The sequence below is a fragment of the Trifolium pratense genome, linkage group LG7 (genome assembly GCF_020283565.1).
Source record: "Trifolium pratense cultivar HEN17-A07 linkage group LG7, ARS_RC_1.1, whole genome shotgun sequence".
Classification (NCBI taxonomy): Eukaryota; Viridiplantae; Streptophyta; class Magnoliopsida; order Fabales; family Fabaceae; genus Trifolium; species Trifolium pratense.
This window is the reverse complement of record NC_060065.1, coordinates 35,155,141-35,170,722: the sequence shown is the minus strand read 5'-3', so window position 1 is coordinate 35,170,722 and position 15,582 is coordinate 35,155,141. Positions and strand designations below refer to the sequence as shown.

The following is a 15,582-nucleotide window of genomic DNA, read 5'->3' as shown; positions in this document are numbered from 1 at the left end:
AATTTTTGTTTAAATCGTCGACTTGTTTAATGAATTTGCGTACGTGGACCACTTAGGAGAGTACTAAGTAAAAGTTTTAGAAGAAATTAACTCAAAATTTAACAAAAAGTTAGAAAAAATTAACTCAAAATTTAACAAAAAAGACCAACTTATGTTGAGATTAATAACATAAGGGACCAATTTGAAACTTTTTAAACATAAGAGACCAAATTGAAATCTAAAATAAACATAAGGGACTAAATATGGAATTAATCAAGTTTGTCTTTCTGTATGCATTTGATATCAATAGAGTCCTTGAAATTATAGGATTGTATCAATAGTCTTTTATATATCAATATTTTAAAATGATCTTTTGAATTGCAAAATGTTAATCAAGTTTGTCTTTCTGTATGCATTTGATATCAAAATACATTTCTAACATTATTCACTTAGTTTTAAATGGATCCCTAACCTTGACTGTATACAATGACTTAACAGATACCAATCACTACCAGGCTACAACTTCAATCAGGGATGTATATTGGTGACATGAAAAAATTTGGAAACAGTGAAACTCTAAAGCTTTTTATGCGAACATTGGACAAACATGTTTTAGGATAAAAGTGCAAAATATGAGATATACGAATTTACTTAATTATACATCTGCAGACAAATATTTAAATCCTTAATCATCAGACAATTATACTGTCAAAATAAAAATCATCAAACAACTATATTTATCAATGAAAGTTCATATTTGTACTTGTGGACTTTGTAATGATCACTAGCCAGCGCCACAAAAAGTAAAAAGCATCTAATATAATAGCAAACATTACGAAAAGAGTCTATTACTCTAGTATTAGCACTGTGTCCAATTAAACCAAAAATGTAGTTTAATAAAACCTCTTTACAATATACTGTGACTAATTTGCAACTTAAAACCTTTCTCCGAAACGGAAAAATAATGCCCCAGTTCCTGAGTTATGATCAATGGCATATTCTGCTCTGACCAAACCAAGCTTAGCACCAACACCATAAGATGAACCTTGACCCATTCGCCTATATACTTCTGTAGGATTTCCTTTGACATCCTTTGAACTCCCTAGATCATTGCCATGCTCAGCGAACCCATACAATTGCATGCCTTTAACAGGTATCCGTAACTCAGCTGCAAGCTGTAGATAGAAAAAGAAATTAGTACACAGATAATAAAAATTAACTAAAATCAAATCTTGACGAAGAATCATAAAATGAGTCTAGTCATTCCTACCTCCACCATGTTTCTAGCAGCACCAAGCTCACCCATGTTGTAACCCCTAACAGAATAAGGGCCTCCAAGAGTAAACGCATCATAGCTTGGAAGATCACCAACACAACCGCCATAGCGACCGTGGAGGACAAGCACTGGTGGTGGTCGTTTACCAGCTCCTTCCTCCACAGACATCAATTGGATAAATCGTGTCAGAGTTAGCAGGTGGCGATTGAAGAATGGGAGCTGGGTGCCTATGCCCAGACCTTGATCTACCTGCAGTTTGCAATTGTGGAAACGGTAATCAGAAAGTACTGGTATAGCATACTTCAAGAGTCTAAAATAAATAAATAAAACATCAATATCTTGTCCTCGAAGGAAATAAATAAAAAAACATAAATATCTTGTCCTGGAAGGTACTGCAAATTGGACCTTGAATTAAAAGGGTTAACTGAAAATGTGTTGTAGGTAGAACTCAACGGTAATGGTTTACCCAGCCGGTGTCATATAATAGAAAAGGTTTAGTTGTTGGTTAAAAAGAATGCTTCCACATCCAAAAGATGGAATCATGCTAACATTAGCCGAGGTATGATCCTCTAACAAGTTAACCTCAAAAAGATCCGATACACTAAACTACCATTACCATCTTGAATTCATATAAGATCCATAATTATCAATACAGGACAACAATGCCTAGAGGCCAAGCTAAAAAGCGCTACAGCCGGAGGGCGCTATTCTGAATTTTATATGCTTATTAAAGATTAATATATAAATGCTGAAAATAAAAATAATACTTAAAGTTCATGAAATATTCATAAAATAATAAAACATAGAAATACAAAAAAAAAAAAAAGTCAATAAAACAAACAAGTTAAAGCATCTGAAGGCTTACAGTAAATAAACATTAAAATTCAATTTCAAAAAATAAAATAAAATAAAAACTGATGCCACAAGATTTTGACCCTGAAACATTTAGCAGTTGTCGTGGTGCGAATAGCTGCTATAGTGGTCGTTACAGCTCTGCTACAGACTTTCAATAGCGGCCACCGGCCATTCTACTAAGACACTATGGCACACTATTGACTACAAGTCACTGCACAGGTAAGGTAATATCCTTATAGCATATTCTAGCTACTTCTGTCATGTTAGATAGGTTTTATATGCCAACTTCGGTATTGATCCAAAAAGGTACAACTAGCAAACTTTACTCGAGAGAGAGCTAATAGAAAAGCATCACTCGGGTTCAAAAGAAAAATTTAGCACACAATTATAAAAATATACAATGCTCTATAAGACTGAATATTAGCAGCAAAGAGTAAACAAGAAGGTAAAACCAGTATCACAAAGATGAGAATTTTATGTTTAGTAGTCATATAAAACAAAGTGGGTTTAGGAACACAGTTATTAGAGGAAAAATTGGAGTAGCTCTCATTCTAAAAAAAGATTGTAGAATACTAGAATCTCATCTAAATCTTAGATAGTTGGTATATATATGGAGAGAACCCAAAGAAAAACCAGTGAGGAGGATTGACTAGATGAAGGATAGTCCAATATTTAAAGGTTGAGGAAGATAAAAAAAAAATAAAAAAAAAGAAAGTCAAACTATTAAGAAAGATATAGAGGAAACTTGTCTATTTTGAAATCAATACATGGCAATGTGGAATAATGGCGTTGTTTGTTGTTTGATCAATTTGACGTGATGGACCTTACCAAATGGAAGAAGGCTTGGTGATTGTTTTTTCAATCATACATCATACATAACATACAAACGAAAAAAAAAAAAAGAGATAAAAAGGAGAAACATAGAATGGAACTTTAACTTCTTTCATGGTTCAACTGCATGACAAAACTATTATCTCTAACAGGCTCTATATTTCCAAACACGTGTCAGTTTGAGGCATTTGTGTTGTGCAGTCAAAGTGAAAAGATTATTGTGGCCAAGTCATAAATATAAAATCTAAATGATTTTGGAAAATATTAAGGAACACTGCGGCATCTATCTGTACAGACATAACAGCCTCTGCCCTTACACCTCTTTGTCTTCTTCAGAACATCTTATTTCTCCACCCAAGTCAAGATTTGAATTTTTAGCAAAACAAAAAGCTGAAAGAATATTCAGAAATGGTTCTTTTTTTAGTCACTATTTCTAAAACCCACAAGAATAATAAAAAGGCATAAACCATCCATGTGAGCAACTTTAAAGACATTTAGTGCTAGGATTAGATAAGTCACCTGGAACATATTTCTCTGTCCAACTACAGCTCCATTCACAAAACGTGTGTTATCACGAGTGATATTTGCCTGTAAAAATGCCATGCGGTCAACGCCAGTACCACTGAGGGTGGTAGGAGGTCCATCTGCGCTAATTCCACCATTAGGTAATACTCTTCGACCATTTCCACAGATTTGACTATTTTCATCTCGAGTTGTTATCTCTTCCATTACAAGTCCATAAGTGAATTTACTCTGTGGCGTGAAATTCTGCTCGGCACACAAACCATAAAATTTAATATAAAAAATCACCACATTAGCCTAAATAGGCACTCCAAGGTTTATGAGGTCACATAACAATAAAGAACAAGTAACTTGCCTCTGTTATATTAGCTTTGACACCACCACGATCAACCCATATTGGTGGCACTTCATCCAGCCCAGGCCCTCCAGTGAATACTGGACTTAGCTTTCGGCTATTGAAACAGCTTACACGGAGAGTACGGTTCCGTGGATTATCTACACCATCCAAATATGGATGTGCGTACTCTAACTTAAATGCAAGATCATCCTAGGAGAAAACATGATGAACATTTTCAGATACCAATATTGACGAAACACAACTATTTGTAGAATAAAATGAAGAAACTCAGCAGACTAGCTCAAGAGTACCTGAGGGTTGAGAAAGTTGCTGGTCGTTATAGAACCACTAACAGCTCTATTCAGTCCTTGAAGATTCCGATGCTCAAAACTAATAGTTCCACCAGGTTGAAGTGAGGCCTGAACAAAAATTGAACAGCAAATAATCAGATTAATTGAGCAGGAAAGAGCCATCAGTTGTTGAAGAAAATTGATGTTTAATTTTATGGAAATACCAGGGTGGGATACCCTCCTCGTCCAGGAACAATACTCCATTCAGTATTGACTTCAGCTGTCTTCTGATCCAACTCTTTTACCTTAATTTCAACAATTATGCCTCCCTCACTATTCTCATCAGGCCGTGGATTAACCTCAATATTCGAAAACAAAGCAAGAGAATTTATGTTTCTTAAAGCTTGCTTCCCTGCTTCAATGTTAAAGGTGTTACCCGGAAACAGCTGTTAATCCAATACAAACATCAATCAAGTGAGTAACTAAAACCAATGAGCAGTTTTACGATAAAAAAACAAATCACAAAGCAAATAATAAAATCATTGAATTTGAAAGCAATTAACCATACTAGAAATATCAATTTTGCAGCATATAACAAAAACACATAACCCTCTAAATCGACAAACAAAAAGATGCCGAGGAATCTCCCATATATAACAGATAACATAACATAAAATATTACATAACTATGCAATGTATATTGTATTGTACCTCTTTGGGAAGCTCTCTATGTATGACAGGGGTTTGAGTATTGCCTTCAACGACATTGCCAAGCTTATCGAGGAACTGAACAGACAATTTACTAATATCTCCTTCAACAACCTCACAAACAACCTCTTTAGTATTAAGATTTCCAAAATTAACCACTTGAGCACAAGCATACCCTTCATCATGATACCACTTCTGAACTCTATCCCTTATCTTCTGCAACAACCTAGCACTCAAAGTCTTCTCTTTCCTCAACATATCCATAACCTCCATATGTACCGTCTTTGGCAAAATACACGGCCTCGCCTTTTCCATCCTCCTTTTGTACTCCCTCTCTTGACTCAAATAGTATTTCATCCTCTCCCTTTCAGTCATATCAGGATCCAATTCAACCGGCTTTGTCTGCGGCATCATACCAACATTTAAACAACGAAAATTTTCAGCAATTTCCCAAGTACTCTCACTAAACAAAACCTTGATTCCAATTGTTCCATCTGCATTAGTTTTTCCTTCAAAATCAACCTTCTCAAACATTCCACTTGATGCCAAACTCTCCAATTCCTTCTGAAGCTGTGTTTTAGTATACACTCCTCCCGGAACAATAGTAATCATCTCGGTAAACGAATCGTCAGAACCAACATTTGTTTTCCGATTCCGATCAAAGAATGTAATATCAGAAACCTTATACTTTTTAAATCCACTAAGTTTGTTCAATTGAATCGCAATATTTACTGGCATACCATGAGAATCAAACTCATCAGATTGATTTTCATCAGCAATTGCTGCTGCCGGTTTAAAAAATCTAGACCAGAATCCTCCTCCTCCTCCATTTCCATCTCCACCACCACCGCCACCATTACTTCCACCACCGATATGTCCACCACCAAATCCGCCGTCGTTTCCGTTGAGAATAATTGGTTTAATTTGGCGGACGATGGAAGTTGCGGAGGAAACGGCGAGGGTGGTGGAGAGGGTTTTGAAGATACGGCGACGGCGAGAGGGTTGTGTACGAGAGCTAGTTTTGGGGAGAGAGGGTTTATTGTTGTTTTTGTTACGATTGGAGGAAAGCCCAACGCGGATTTTGTTGGAGGGAGTAAGGGAAGACATCATTGGTGGTGACGGTTACGACGGAGAGAACTATAAAAGTGAAAAGAGAAAGAATAAGAGGGTTTATGATGGGTTTTTGCTTCCCAAAATCAAATGGTTTTGACTTTTGGAAAATAGTATGTCTTTATTTCACATAATTGATTTATGTTTGAAAGTTGAATAAAGAATTCGAGCGTAAAAATCAATTTTAGAATCGGAAGCTACGATTTATAGTTTTAAGTAAAACCAATTTTGGAGGCAGAATCAATTCTACTTTTGAGAAACCAAACAAGACAAAATCAAGTCTACAGGTCTAGAATCAATTCTGGCTTCTCCAGAATTGAATCCAAACATAATCTTAGAAGCTAACTAGTAATAGACTCGTGCGAGTCGTACGGAAAGCGACAAACAGTTAGGATTTGACAATAGAAAATTATAGCAATTACAATTTAGGTGTAAATGAAATTTATAGTAGTTATTTTTTGGCTTAACTACACATTTGGTCCCTTACGTTTATTTTAGGTTTCAATTTGGTCCCTTACGTTTAAAAAGTATCAATTTGGTCCCTTACGTTTATTTTAGGTTTCAAGTTAGTCATTTCCGTTAGTTTTGTCACTAACACCGTTTGAACAGTACACGTGTCAGCGTGTCAAAGTGCCACGTGTCAGTCCACGTATGCAAATTGACTGCCACATGTGACAAATTTGACGGAAATGACTAACTTGAAACCTAAAATAAACGTAAGGGATCAAATTGATACTTTTTAAACGTAAGGGACCAAATTGAAACCTAAAATAAACGTAAGGGACCAAATGTATAGTTAAGCCTTATTTTTTAACCTCATTTAAAATATGTATGAAAGTTTTTTTTTTGACAAAAATATGTATGAAAGACTTTTATGTTGAACAGATCTCCATATTTATGCGTGAAACTTGATCCTTGGCATAATTGTTTTTTTCCAGTTATTGTTATGGTATTTGTCATACTAATCCTTGAAATTTTTATCAGTGATAATTTGTCTCGTATACGATAGTTAAAATTTATATGATAATTATTTTGAAATTTTGATCAGTGATAGCTTATCCCGTATATGATAGTTAAAATTTATGTCAGTTATAACTTATCCCGTGTAAAATAGTTTTTTTGAAAATTTTATTAGTTAAAATTTGTCTCACATATGATAATTTTTATTAGTGATAATTTGTCCCGATGATGGTTATTTGGAAATTTATGTTAGTTATAACTTATCCCGTGTAAAAAAATTTATCAGTAACAACTTGTCGTACATATAATTATTTTCAGTTATAATTTATCGCGTTTTTTCAATAATAACTTGTTTTACATATTTTCAGTAATAACTTGTCTTACATATAACTTATCCCGTATATGATGATAATTTTCAGTTATAACTTGTCTTACATATAATCACGTTTCAATTTTTATCAGTGATAGTTTATCCCGTATACGATAGTTAAAATTTATATAAGTAATTGGTTTTATTCATCAAAGGATTTTATTACAAAATATTTGTAATTTTTCATTAAAATAAAAAAAAAACATTTATCCAATAAAAAAAATCATTCATCAATAATGTTTGTATTAAAACCTTTTTGCATGAAGAAAAACAAAAATCTGAAAAAAGAAGAGAACATGTGTTAATTTGGAAGAAAGGGAAGTGAATAAAATGAAAATGAGTGAAGATGAAATAGAATTTTGAATAAGTGAAGAGATGGAAAAATAATTTGAATTTTAAATTTGGTTAGACATCGGGAAAAGGAAAACATGTCACATGTGTATCTTCTTGCAAACTGAATAATTCTTTTTTAACGGGATTGGAGCCGTTTTGCATTTGGCTCGGTTCAAAAGTGACTTTTACTCTCATAGCATTAAAAATGGCTTGATTGAGTTAGTTACATGACTCACTTTAGTTCAGTTACATTATTTTTAGACATCTAATACCCTTCAATGGGACACTTGACAATTTCTAAAGTGAGGGAAGTTCTTATCTTTCCAACATTTCACTTGTTTTATTAGTAATTTTAAAAATAAAAACCACTACTATATTATTATTTTGTTACTTACAAAAAAAATAAAGGGTTAAATATGTTTTTTGGTTCCAAATTTTTTCATTTTAGTCCCCCAAAAGGTGTAGCCATAGAAGTAGGGGTGATCGCGGTGCGGTTTGGTTCGGTTTTGAGCATAAAAGTCATCCTAACCGCGAGATAAGAATGCATGCGGTTCGGTTTGGTTCGGTTGATTTTTAAAAAGTCATCCAAACCAAACCAAACCAATGCGGTTTGAATCGGTTCGGTTGGTGCGGTTTAAAACATAACGATTGTACCGAACAATTTTAAGCATAAAAAAAAAATAAAAAATTGAAGTTCCAAAATAACATTGTAATACCAACAAAAATTATTTATCCAAAATAACATTATAGTAACTTACAATTTTAAATATATAAAAAAATTGAATTTTCAAAATAACATCACGGTACCGATAAAATTTGTTTATTTAAAATAACATTACAACACCAAAATAAAATTTCAGTACAAAAAATAAAAACAACTTGAAGTTCGATTAATTTTGTCGACTGACTTGGTAATTGGGCATGTATATTGGAATATAAATATATTTTCTTTTACGATATTGAAATATAAATATATAATAGTAACTTAATGCGGTTTTTGCGGTTATCCGCGGTTTTTGCGGTTTGCGGTTTGCGGTTCAGTAAGAAAGTCATCCAAATACATCCAAACCAAATGCGGTTTTTGCGATTTTCAGTTTGGTTTGGTTCGATTTGCGGTTTTACTTTTGGATTGTTTCGGATACGATCACCCCTACATAGAAGTTCCACCACTTTGCCAGGGCCGGCCCAACATATGTTGAGGCCTAAAGCGAAAAATTAAATGAGGCCTTTTAGAAATGATTAAAAAAAAAGTTTGTCAAAAAAAATAAAAGAAATGATAAAAAAAAAATATTAATCCTTTTATACAATAATAGTTGTCACACCTCGGCTAAAACAATTGTTAAACAATTGTTTTATTTCTAATATTATTTTTAATTACTTTTTTCAAGTTTTCAAAAAATAGTGGGATTGGTCCCTTTGATTAGTCGATCCTAGGGCCGGATATCAAGTTTTAAAAAAAAGAAAAAGAAAAGAAGTTATAGGTAATTTTGTAAAAAATAGTTTTTTTTGATAATTTTTTGTAAAATATAATTTAATCACTTATGAATAATTATAATAAATCATCAGGTCAAAAAATTAACTTTGTTAGTGAATTAATTATATTGGTGTACTGCTCACCAAGAAAGCAATTACGGTGGTGGTGGTGTGTTATTATTCAAACATTGGAAAATGAGGCTTATTAATAATTTTTAGAAAAATAAATTGAAAATGCAACAGTTAAGTTTCGATCCTGTGACCAAGAGCTAAAAAATGCAAGGCCTTCAGCCGCTGCGCTATTACTAAAATACTGTCAACAATTAGGAACAAATATCTCTATATTAAAAATTGAGGTCTATTTCCCCAACAACAAAAAAAAACAATTGAGGCCTATTTCTTGGCCCAAATTTTGGGGGCCTAAAGCCCTAACTTCACTTGCTTTGGGCTTGGGCCGGCCCTGCACTTTGCTAGCATAGAAATAGCAATACCAAACAGAGTATATACTTAGCTTAGCCTTTCATTAAGCATGTTTGGTAACAAAATAAAAACGACCCTACTACAACAAACAAAAACAAGAGCAAACGGTTTCGGGTACGCGATGATATCAAAGTCGCAATTAATTAACTACCATATTTGACACTTTCCCTCCTTCGTATATAAAAATGAAAAACCTCTTTCTCCAAAATGGAATATACTCACTCGCGCCCATTCCATTCTCTATTTCATCATCATCACAGTTTCTTCATTCTCTCCTCAGATCTACTTTCTCTCTCTTACGTTCAACGAATCAATGAATTCTCATTCTTGTATTCTCAACCACCTAAATCTCCATTTCCGTCTCTCTCCTATTCATCGCCGTATTCATAGCCTCTATCCTCCATCTTCTTCCACCTCCTACCTCCATTGGGCTACTATCAAGGTAATCAATCGCGTGATCATGATCGCAATGTTTATTTGATTCATTTCGTTCTTTAATTCTCTCATTCTTCAATTTTCTGCAGTTACATCCACTCGTAATTCAACGTTACAGCTCTTATGTTCGACGTAATGCCTCTACCCGAGCCTTCGACGAGGTAAACTTTATACTATCGAATATTATTACTTGCTCTTATAGTCTCATTTCATGGATCATTAGGAGAAAACTTTGATAATTAGATCTCTGAAGGAATGATCAAGTGTTTTTTTATTAACATTTTTAAGTTGTTTATGAACATTAAACCACTGACAAGATTGATTATCCATATATGACCTGGTTTGTATTTACAAGTTTTAGTGTTAAAATTCTCGAGAAAATTAACCTGAGGTGTTCTGAAACCATAATTTGATCTCTAATACTGAGTTTTGAAAGATATTTACTGCAGTTAGTTTTAGATTTAAATGCATCTAACAAACTAATTGGATGATCAATCAATGCTCACATATATCGAGAGAGGTCAACCTCTTAAATAGATCTCAGTTACTTCAAGGGGATTAGTCTGCAGTTGCATGCAGAAGAAACCTTGGTTTACCAAAGCTCATATTTTATTTTAATTATATTGAGAATTTATTTTGAAGGCATTTAGCCAACAAGTGCTTTTGGTTATTTGACTAATTTTCAGAACTGCTGTGATAGTCAGCAATTCTATGTATTTCCACTTCCATACATTTTCTGGGTTTATATCTGGGATTTAACTCGATGAATCCCTTGAAGGCTCCAGCGATTCATTGCTTGTCATGAGTTGTGATTTATCTATACTATTGCTGACAAGTGTCATGACTCATGATATTGACATCTGTTGTGTTTATGTGTTACAGGATTCATTTGACTTTCCGATACTTGATGATTGGAGTCCCGAAGAGAGTACTTCATATGTGCTCTCATCCAGTGATGGTGAAGACTTTGATGGAGATGTCTTTCTTACCCCAGTGAATGATGTTGATTTGCCTTCTTCTTCTGCATCAAATAAGGATGCTTTAACGGTGGCTGCTCATCGGCTTGTAACCATTGGGAGGGGACAGAAGAAACATAGGCAAGTATGTTGTAGAACTTGTGCAAATGGTTTTGTTTTTATACCCTTATTTCTCGAAGGAATATCTCATATGTTGAAAAGTGAAAAGCTAGTATTCTATTGCACTATATGGTTTTCTAGAAATTTGCTGTTATTTTACTATGTTTCTGCCTCTAAAGAATTTATTAGAAAAATAACGGGAGTTCTTCTACATGTATTATATTTATGTATAGTACTGTCCCCGTAATTTACAAAAAAAACACAACAAAGACGAAAATTTGGAGATTAATAGACATCAAATGTGTAGGTGGTGACCTAAATGACTTGAGATTTCATGTTTTTTGTTAGAGCTAGAAATGCTTCTTCACGGTTAGCGCGTGATTGCCTTTTCTGTCAGCTATAACATGAGTTATTATCTATTGCATTTATATTTTCCGTGACGCTACGTTAACCCAATTCACATTTTAATTGTTTTCAGGATCAAAGTCGGCCTTTTCATGACTATGGGGCTTGTAATCGGCTTGACAGTACTGCTTTTATATGTAGATTGGTGTGTATGGAAAATTGTTAGACTGCCGTTATCACCTTTTTACTTGACCCGACCATTTCTCATATCAGCCATTTTGGTTTCTTTTGTTGGCTATGTTTGTGTCCCGATTTTTGGTCATTTTAAATCTATCCATGTTATAAAGCAACAAGGGCCTCTTAGACATCAACATAAAAGGAGGACACCCACATTGGGTGGTTTATTTTTTGTACCTATTGGTATAATTGTTGCTCATGTTATTACCGAGTCCTCGTCTATAGAAGTGGCTGGGGCATCTGGTGTAACAATTGCATTTGCAGCAGTCGGTTTACTTAGTGACATATTAAACCTCACCAAGAATCATTGGAGAGGTTTACCGGAATTGGCAGAAGTATTCTTGGAGGTGATTATTGATTACTCTATTTTCTTTTATAAATTTAAAGCATTATTTTTGGAGTTTTGATCTGCTAGCTAATTCAACCGTTGTTCTTTTGAGCCCTCCAAAAAATTCAATATTGGTCCCTCACGGATAATATTGATCTCCCTTTAGCCCTCTACAAATCAGTTTTTGCAATGTCCCTCATCAGGCCAAATTTGTAATCCAAATCGGCCTCATGGAAATCCTCGCTGCCCAACCGCCTTTCACCTGGTTCTATAAAGAAATAAAATTCCTGGTGTGAGCATTCAAATTTAAAAGAAATTGATTAAGGACTGGATTTGAAGGACAAATTCCATAATATATTTATTTTTTTAATAATAATAATGAACATTGCTTACATTACATCCATTTCTATTTAGTAAATCTGCATTTTGATACCACAGGTAGCTGTTGGAACGTGCTTTTCGTTTTGGTTGGACATCACCAGTGTATCTTCACCCTATGGCATGTATACCTTCTTGTTACTAATCTGATCAACATTTTTCTGATGGTAACTCACATATCTGTTCTCACAAAAAGCACTTTATTGGCAGTTGCAAATATGACTTTTTGCCCCCTTCTGTGCCTGAGTCATACAATGATTAAAAATAAATGATAAAGATTTTCTGTCTTGCTGTCAGTTAAACATGCTAGACTAGTTTCAAACTTTCTTATCAGCAACCTTAAGTATTAATCTTCAGTAGTCCATTGGACATATGACACCTAGAATAATGTCTGTAAAATCATATGGGAAACTGAAAAGTTGCAGTCATGTTAGAACATTTTTTAATGTACAATTCCTGCTAATTGTACAATACAGAAGATGATGCCCATAAGTGAGACATCTTGTGTACTCTTATATGGCCCTAACATGTGTATAGAAGAGGGGGAGAAGAGAAGGAATAAGGGGAGGATGTAATGGGCTGAGAAGCAAGGCTTGAAGGAGGAGGGGGGGCTGGGGGTGGATTAACTGAATAGGGGATATCATGAAATAGAGTGGTGAAAGTTGGGCGTGACTGAGTGCAGGCAGGAGTCTCCCTCATAGTCAGCGTGCCATTTTTCCTTTTATCATTTGCATTTTTCCATCCTGTAAGAAGCACTCCTTCATCCATAGTCACTTCTTATGTTTCCACCGTTAATTTTCTACTTTTTTTTATTTTTTTTTATTACAATGACCTTCTCTAGTTGAGAGTTATGAATAGAGATACCATACCACTTCCATAAATTTTATTCTTAATATTAAAATTGGTTTTTTTTTTTTACACAATATTAACATTTGTTAGGAGTTAGGACTTAGGATATCTGTTTTATTGACCAGGCAACAAATCATTCATTCCTCTTACTTTCTCTCACTTTTTATTTACATCCAGGAAGGCATTGCTCCCACTACCACTAGGCCTTGTGCATTTGGGGCGATATTACCAACTCTTGACCTCATGTTGTTTTGTTTCCATGGGACATGGTGTTAAATTAGCAGATGCTCTTGACGGACTTGCTGGAGGCACTGCTGCACTGGCTTTTATTGGAATGTCAATAGCTGTGCTTCCGATATGTTCTGGTTAGTGGCATGTCTTTTATGTCAACCATAGACTTTGAAATATAGTATCTCTAGGGCAGACATTCCTTTTTCAATTATTCCAGTTCCATGTTCAACCTATAATCAATTAAGTAATATAGAGTAAATAATGTAATTTTGGCTATCATGTTGTCTTGCAGTCTTGCAATTAAATATCATAATGCAATATGAATGAATGTATATGAATTAATAAAGTTGGTCTTCTTGAGACCTTAATTCATACTGCAAGTGTAGGTTCTCGTTCTCCACACTTAATGTTGAGCTTTGTAAAACGACAGTAATGACCTTCATGCTATTTGAGATCACATTGTTTTGGTATTTTTATTTCACTTTGACCATTGTCTCTCATCAACATCGGGATCTAAATATATTTTGATTATTTTTCATGTTGTACTACTCCATGCCTGTTGTCACTAGTCAGAAGTGGAAACCTCATTTTGTTTTTAAGACAGAACAATATTATATTGCCTAATGCCTTCTATATGTTATTTTTTCTAGGACAAGGAAATGGTCGTTTTTAGTACTAGTAGAGTATACACAATGAACTGTTAACTATGACATGAATTTTGTTTGATATTTTTGTTACTGATTTGTAAATATCTTAAATCAGAGCTTGCTATATTTGGAGCTTCAATGGCTGGATCTTGTGTTGGATTTCTTCTTTACAACAGATACAAAGCATCTGTTTTTATGGGTAATACAGGATCTTTGGCCCTTGGTGGTGCATTAACTGCAATGGCCGCATTTACCGGAATGTTCTTCCCACTATTAATTGCTTCTGGAATTTTCATAGTCGAGTCATCATCACTTGTTCTTCAGGTTTGTTCCATGCTTGTAATACTTCCATGCATTGATGTTATCTGATTTTTCTTTTTCCTTTTTATTTTGTGAGTTAAATATTCTCTAGTGTCAATTTGAGAAATATGCTCAAAAGCATTCTTGTGATTTTCTTTACTCCCAAATAGGCACCTGTTATTTTTGGACCCGTTACGTGAAACAACACTGGTTAGTGCTACTAGTTTTAAACAAGATAAATAAAAATTGTCACATGTAACAGGCGTCTTGTTTTAATGACTGCTAAATTTTCTACTCCAATATGTCCTTCGGTTTAACTTTTAATGCCTGCTCAATTTTCTGCTCCAATCTGTCCTTCGATAGCTGATAAACTCCTAGCAAGTACATTTTTATCTTGTAATTTATGTGTCTATTACCAGTAACAGAGTGTAGTTGTTCTATGGCTAAAAACAAGAACCAAAAATATACAAACGGTTGTCAGTTTCTGGAGATAATTCCTATTTTAGTAGCTTATTGCTTTCTTTTCTGTTTCAGGTATTGTACTTGAAAGTAACCAAGGGTTTGCTGGGAGGAAGTTGGCGCTTTTTGAGAATGCCATCCTTTTATCGGCGACTCCATCTGCGCAGCAGGTTCAGAGAGCCAAATATTGTACTAGGTGCATATCTGATCTCATCTGTACTGGCTTTGCTTGGCGGATATGTGGGTCTTATTTCAGCGTAATAACTTCTGAGCCACGTGAAACTTCTCATTCTTACCTGATACAATAGCAAGACCATATCCTCATTAAGTTGATCTAGAACACCAACCAATACAAGAGTGGTTGTTTTACACACTTCTCATTGCTACAAAACTTTCACCTTATCTTTTTAAAAATAAAAATAAAAATAATCCTTTTATTTAAAGTACAATTTCAGACATTGGTGGGATAGAATATTGACTTTAGCATTGTATGGTAATATACTTTAGGAGTTTGTAGAAAAGTGGAGTATACTTTGTAGACATTGAAAATATTATATTTTTCATCACAGTTGTAGTACTTAATTTCCAACACATATTCAAAAAGTGAGTGAACTAGAGTGAGAATTTTCGCAAGATTTGTTGTAGCATCGTATGGGAAGTACTGTATACTCTAGAGATTGTTCAGAAGTACTATACCTTCTAGCTGTTGAAAATATTATGGGTTTCATCCCCGTTGCAGTACTTTTCATTTTTAATATAGAGTGGTTCAAAAA

The 15,582-nt window shown here is 34.2% G+C and overlaps 2 protein-coding genes across 2 annotated transcripts; one reads left to right on the top strand and one right to left on the bottom strand.

Annotated features, from left to right (window-relative positions):
• Positions 1–617: 617 nt before the first annotated feature.
• On the bottom strand, positions 618–6,038 carry LOC123898399 (protein TOC75, chloroplastic-like). The gene is made up of 7 exons (XM_045949333.1): positions 4,802–6,038; positions 4,315–4,536; positions 4,112–4,219; positions 3,819–4,010; positions 3,461–3,709; positions 1,250–1,504; positions 618–1,154 (listed from the first exon to the last, which is right to left on the bottom strand). Exons 1-7 carry the CDS (start codon positions 5,906–5,908, stop codon positions 915–917), a joined length of 2,373 nt encoding a protein of 790 aa, XP_045805289.1. The 5' UTR covers positions 5,909–6,038; the 3' UTR covers positions 618–914.
• Positions 6,039–9,513: 3,475 nt separating this feature from the next.
• On the top strand, positions 9,514–15,582 carry LOC123899988 (phospho-N-acetylmuramoyl-pentapeptide-transferase homolog). The gene is made up of 8 exons (XM_045951264.1): positions 9,514–9,966; positions 10,049–10,120; positions 10,842–11,056; positions 11,514–11,964; positions 12,384–12,448; positions 13,350–13,537; positions 14,166–14,374; positions 14,885–15,582. The coding sequence occupies exons 1-8, from the start codon at positions 9,838–9,840 to the stop codon at positions 15,068–15,070; spliced, it is 1,515 nt and encodes a 504-aa protein (XP_045807220.1). The 5' UTR covers positions 9,514–9,837; the 3' UTR covers positions 15,071–15,582.